General features: G+C 42.8%; 1 protein-coding gene across 4 annotated transcripts in view; it reads left to right on the forward strand.

Annotated features, from left to right (window-relative positions):
- The window catches only part of LOC110504507 (probable E3 ubiquitin-protein ligase MID2), a 202,585-nt gene that overhangs the window by 149,347 nt on the left and 47,238 nt on the right, over positions 1 to 6,000 (forward strand). For all 4 annotated transcript variants that reach the window (XM_036970547.1, XM_036970549.1, XM_036970550.1 and 1 more), the window contains one exon: positions 3,854 to 3,961. In XM_036970547.1, coding sequence (XP_036826442.1) covers positions 3,854 to 3,961 — 108 coding nt within the window. The remainder of the gene's footprint in view (positions 1 to 3,853; positions 3,962 to 6,000) is intronic.

A 6,000-nucleotide genomic window follows, 5' to 3' on the forward strand; every position in this document is an offset into this window, starting at 1 on the left:
AGCCATTTTGCCACAACTTTGGAAGTATGCTTGGGGTCATTGTCCATTTGGAAGAGACCCATTTGTGACCAAGCTTTAACTTCCTGATTGATGTCTTAAGATGTTGCTTCAATATATCTACATAATTTGCCATATATTTTGTAAAGTGCACCAGTCCCTCCTGCAGCAAAGCACCCCCACAACATTTTTATTTATTTATTTATTTTACCTTTATTTAACCAGGTAGGCAAGTTGAGAACAAGTTCTCATTTACAATTGCGACCTGGCCAAGATAAAGCAAAGCAGTTCGACAGATACAATGACACAGAGTTACACATGGAGTAAAACAAACATACAGTCAATAATACAGTATAAACAAATCTATATACAATGTGAGCAAATGAGGTGAGAAGGGAGGTAAAGGCAAAAAAGGCCATGGTGGCAAGGTAAATACAATATAGCAAGTAAAACACTGGAATGGTAGTTTTGCAATGGAAGAATGTGCAAAGTAGAAATAAAAATAATGGGGTGTAAAGGAGCAAAATAAATTAATTAATTAAATACAGTTGGGAAAGAGGTAGTTGTTTGGGCTAAATTATAGGTGGGCTATGTACAGGTGCAGTAATCTGTGAGCTGCTCTGACAGTTGGTGCTTAAAGCTAGTGAGGGAGATAAGTGTTTCCAGTTTCAGAGATTTTTGTAGTTCGTTCCAGTCATTGGCAGCAGAGAACTGGAAAGAGAGGCGGCCAAAGAAAGAATTGGTTTTGGGGGTGACTAGAGAGATATACCTGCTATACCTAACATGATGCTGTCACCCCCGTGCTTCACTGTTGGGATGGTGTTATTCGGCTTGAAACCTCCCCCTTTTTCCTCCAAACATAACGATGGTCATTGTGGCCAAACAGTTCTATTTTTGTTTCATCAGACCAGAGGACATTTCTCCAAAAAGTATGATCTTTGTCCACATGTGCAGTTGCAAACCGTAGTCTGTTTTTTTATGGCTTTTTTAGGAGCAGTGGCTTCTTCATTGCTGAGCGGCGTTTCAGGTTATGTCGATATAGGACTTGTTTTACTGTGGATATAGATAATTTTGTACCTGTTTCCTCCAGCATCTTCACAAGTTCGTTTGCTGCTGTTCTGGGATTGATTTGCACTTTTCGCACCAAAGTACGTTCATCTCTAGGAGACTGAACGCGTCTCCTTCCTGAGCGGTATGATGGCTGCGTGGTCCCATGGTGTTTATACTTGCGTACTATTGTTTGTACAGATGAACGTGGTACCTTCAGGTGTTTGTAATTTGCTCCCAGGGATGAACCAGACTTCTGGAGGTCTACAATTGTTTTTCTGAGGACTTGGCTGATTTCTTTTGATTTGCCCATGATGTCAAGCAAAGAGGCACTGAGTTTGAAGGTAGGCCTTGAAATACATCCACAGGTACACCTCCAATTGACTCAAATGATGTCAATTAGCCTATCAGAAGCTTCTAAAGCTATGACATCATTTTCTGGAATTTTCCAAGCTGTTTAAAGGCGCAGTCAATTTACTGTATGTAATCATTCTAACCCACTAGAATTGTGATGCAGTGAATTTTAGTGAAATAATCTGTCTGTAAACAATTGTTGGAAAAATGAATTGTGTCATGCACAAAGTAGATGTCCTAACTGACTTGCCAAAACTATAGTTTGTTAACAAGAAATGTGTGGAGTGTTTGAAAAAGTTTTAATGACTCCAACCTAAGTGTATGTAAACTTCCGACTTCAACTGTGTGTAAATGTGATATTTCAGTTTTTTATTTTGAATAAATTAGCAAACTTAAAAACCTGTTTTTCCTTTGTCATTATGGGGTACTGTGTGTAGATTGATGAGGAAAAAATACAATTGAATCAATTGTAGAATAACGCTGTAACGTAACAAAATGTGGAAAAAGCCATGGGGTCTGAATACTTTCTGAATGCACTGTATCCCTGGTTCAGATGATAATGTATCCCTGGTTCAGATGATAATGTATCCCTGGTTCAGATGATAATGTATCTCTGGTTCAGATGACAATGTATCCCTGGTTCAGATGATAATGTATCCCTGGTTCAGATGATAATGTATCCCCGGTTCGGATGATAATGTATCCCCGGCTCAGATGATAATGTATCCCTAGTTCAGATGATAATGTATCCCCGGTTCAGATGATAATGTATCCCTGGTTCAGATGATAATGCATCCCTGGTTCAGATGATAATATATCTCTGGTTCAGATGGTAATGATGTATCTCTGGTTCACATGATAATGTATCTCTGGTTCAGATGATAATGCATCCCTGGTTCAGATGATAATGATGTATCCCTGGTTCAGATGATAATGATGTATCCTTGGTTCAGATGATAATGTATCTCTGATTCAGGTGATAATGTATATCTGGTTCAGATGACAATGTATCCCCGGTTCAGATGATAATGTACCCCTGGTCCAAATGATAATGTATCCCCGGTTCAAATGATAATGTATCCCCGGTTCAGATGATAATGTATCCCTGGTTCAGATGATAATGTATATCTGGTTCAGATGACAATGTATCCCTGGTTCAGATGATAATGCATCCCTGGTTCAGACAATAATGCATCCCTGGTTCAGATGATAATATATCTCTGGTTCAGATGGTAATGATGTATCTCTGGTTCACATGATAATTTATCTCTGGTTCAGATGATAATGCATCCCTGGTTCTGATGATAATGATGTATCCCTGGTTCAGATGATAATGATGTATCCCTGGTTCAGATGATAATGTATCTCTGATTCAGATGATAATGATGTATCCCTGGTTCAGATGATAATGTATCTCTGATTCAGATGATAATGATGTATCCCTGGTTCAGATGATAATGTATCTCTGGTTCAGATTATAATGATGTATCTCTGGTTCACATGATAATGTATCCCTGGTTCAGATGATGATAATGTATCCCTGGTTCCAGATGATTATGTATCCCTGGTTCAGATGATGATAATGTATCCCTGGTTCCAGATGATAATGTATCCCTGGTTCAGATGATGATAATGTATCCCTGGTTCAGATAGTGATAATGTATCCCTGGTTCCAGATGATAATGTATCCCTGGTTCAGATGATAATGTATCCCTGGTTCGGTGTTTCAGTAGGGTGTAGGCCGTAGGATGAGATTTGGTGACACGGGGAGTATGAGAAGATTATTCTGTCTCGTGGATCTGCGTGGTGAATCCATCATGTTGCTGTGCAGTGATCCACAGTTATGTTGGAGCATTGCGTCCATCCTTGTTGACTACCGACCTCCGTTAATAAGATGCCTCTTATGGAATTAATGGGGTTTGTGTGTGTGTGTGTGTGTGTGTGTGTTTGTGTGTGTGTGTGTGTTTGTGATTAACACATTTAAGTGGATCTAACTGCTATAATGAGCTTTGTGGAGTGATGATCAGTGTTCGGAGGTGTTATGTATCCCCGGTGAACAGTTTTAGACTCTGCAGTTTGATGCAGAGTCACAACCCTGTATAATGAGAAAATCCCCTTTTTAAAGTTCACAGAATATCACATTCTAATCACACATTTATAACGATTCTGTCAAAATAAATCATGTTTATACCTGTGTAGGTGTTTGTGTTGGCCAGCGTATTAAAGCCTACCTCAGGTGAACACAGCTGTTGACATGGTCTCAGCTAGAGTGTTGTTGTTGTTTGAACTCTGTGTAAGTGTTTATGTTGGCCAGTGTATTAAAGCTTACCTCAGGTGAACACAGTCATTGACGAGGTCTCAGCTACAGTGTTGTGGCTGTTGTTGTTATTTTTTAAACCCTGTGTTAGTGTTTGTTTGGACACCGTGTTAAAGTGTGCTGTGTTTCTGTCCCCAGGTGAACACAGCGATGCACGAGGCCAAGCTAGTGGAGGAGTGTGATGAGCTTGTAGAGATCATACGCCAGAGGAAACAGATCATCGCTGTCAAGATCAAGGAGTCCAAGGTACAGTAGTCTTCTACACACTAACCCTTAATACTATACTGGACCCCTACGGTCCAAGGTACAGTAGTCTTCTACACACTAACCCTTAATACTATACTGGACCCCTACAGTCCAAGGTACAGTAGTCTTCTACACACTAACCCTTAATACTATACTGGACCCCTATGGTCCAAGGAACGGTACTCCCTGGCTGCGTCTCCTACCATACTCTTCCTCTGGCTGTGTCTCAAACCATACTCTTCCTCTGACTGAGTCTCAAACCATACTCTTCCTCTGGCTGAGTCTCAAACCATACTCTTCCTCTGGCTGTGTCTCAAACCATACTCTTCTTCTGGCTGTGTCTCAAACCATACTCTCCCTCTGACTGAGTCTCAAACCATACTCTTCCTCTGGCTGAGTCTCAAACCATACTCCTCCTCTGGCTGTGTCTCAAACCATACTCTTCCTCTGGCTGCGTCTCAAACCATACTCTTCCTCTGGCTGTGTCTCAAACCATACTCTTCCTCTGGCTGTGTCTCAAACCATACTCTTCCTCTGGCTGTGTCTCAAACCATACTCTTCCTCTGGCTGTGTCTCAAACCATACTCTTCCTCTGGCTGTGTCTCAAACCATACTCTTCCTCTGGCTGTGTCTCAAACCATACTCTTCCTCTGGCTGAGTCTCAAACCATACTCTTCCTCTGGCCGCGTCAGAAGTTACACCCTATTCACTAAAGAAGTCTTCAAAACGGGCCGTTTGTTTACCATCTTCAAAGAGGTTTCGATAGAAGAAGTGAGTCTCCAGTCTCTCCTACTACTACACACATTACAAAGCTGGATCTGATGTGTGTGCCAGCCTGTCTGAGTCACGGAGACGTTGTAGGTGGCAGTTAAAACGCTGCATTCACAACGTGTCACTGCAACTGCCACAGTGAGAGAGGGAAGGGGGACTTGTCACACAGCCTGTCACGACACTCCACGGGTGACATCAGAAAAACTGAAGATTGCGAGGTGTCGTCTGAGTTTGCAGTGGAAGCATATTTCTTGAGAACGTAACTTCTGCCTTTGTCGCAGCTCTGAGTTTAGTAGTGACGGATGTACAGTCGTGTGATAGGTCTATGGCAAGCGTCTATAGAGAACGAAGAGAATGAGGAGGAAGGAGAGGACAACAGGAAGGAGAAAGAAGAAGGGGTGCAGAGTATATGGGAAGGGTGAGAAAAGGAGGGTGAAGAGGAAAGGAAAGGAAAGGAAAGGAAAGGAAAGGAAAGGAAAGGAGGGAAGATGAGGAGGGGAGGAGAGGAGAAGAGAAGAGAGGAGCGGAGGGGACAGGAGAGGAGGGGAGAAGAGAGGAGAGGAGAAGAGAGGAGAGGAAAGGAGATGGGCAGGTTGAGGAAAGGAGATGAGGATGGAGAAATGTAACGATCAAAAAAGAGAGGAGGGGAGGGGAGAGGAGAGGAGAAGAGAAGAGAGGAGAAGAGAGGAGAGGAGGGGAGAGGAGGGGAGAGGAGAGGAGAGGAGAGGAGAGGAGAGGAGAGGAGAGGAGAGGAGAGGAGACTGAACCATCTGGATTATAGAGGGTCCAGAGGGCCCAGGGTAAGTAGTGCGCTATGGAACAGGGTGAATGCAACAGGGTGTATGGAACAGGGTGTATGGAACAGGGTGAATGGAACAGGGTGAATTGAACAGGGTGTATGGAACAGGGTGTATGGAACAGGGTGTATGGAACAGGGTGAATGGAACAGGGTGTATGGAACAGGGTGTATGGAACAGGGTGAATGGAACAGGGTGTATTGAACAGGGTGTATTGAACTGGGTGTATTGAACAGTGTGAATGGAACAGGGTGTATGGAACAGGGTGTATTGAACAGGGTGTATTGAACAGGGTGTATGGAACAGGGTGTATTGAACAGGGTGAATGGAACATGGTGTATTGAACAGGGTGTATGGAACAGGGTGTATGGAACAGGGTGTATGGAACAGGGTGAATGGAACAGGTTGTATTGAACAGGGTGAATGGAACAGGGTGTATTGAACAGGGTTTATGAAACAGGGTGTATGGAA

This window comes from Oncorhynchus mykiss, chromosome 31 (genome assembly GCF_013265735.2).
Source record: "Oncorhynchus mykiss isolate Arlee chromosome 31, USDA_OmykA_1.1, whole genome shotgun sequence".
NCBI classification, from domain to species: domain Eukaryota; kingdom Metazoa; phylum Chordata; class Actinopteri; order Salmoniformes; family Salmonidae; genus Oncorhynchus; species Oncorhynchus mykiss.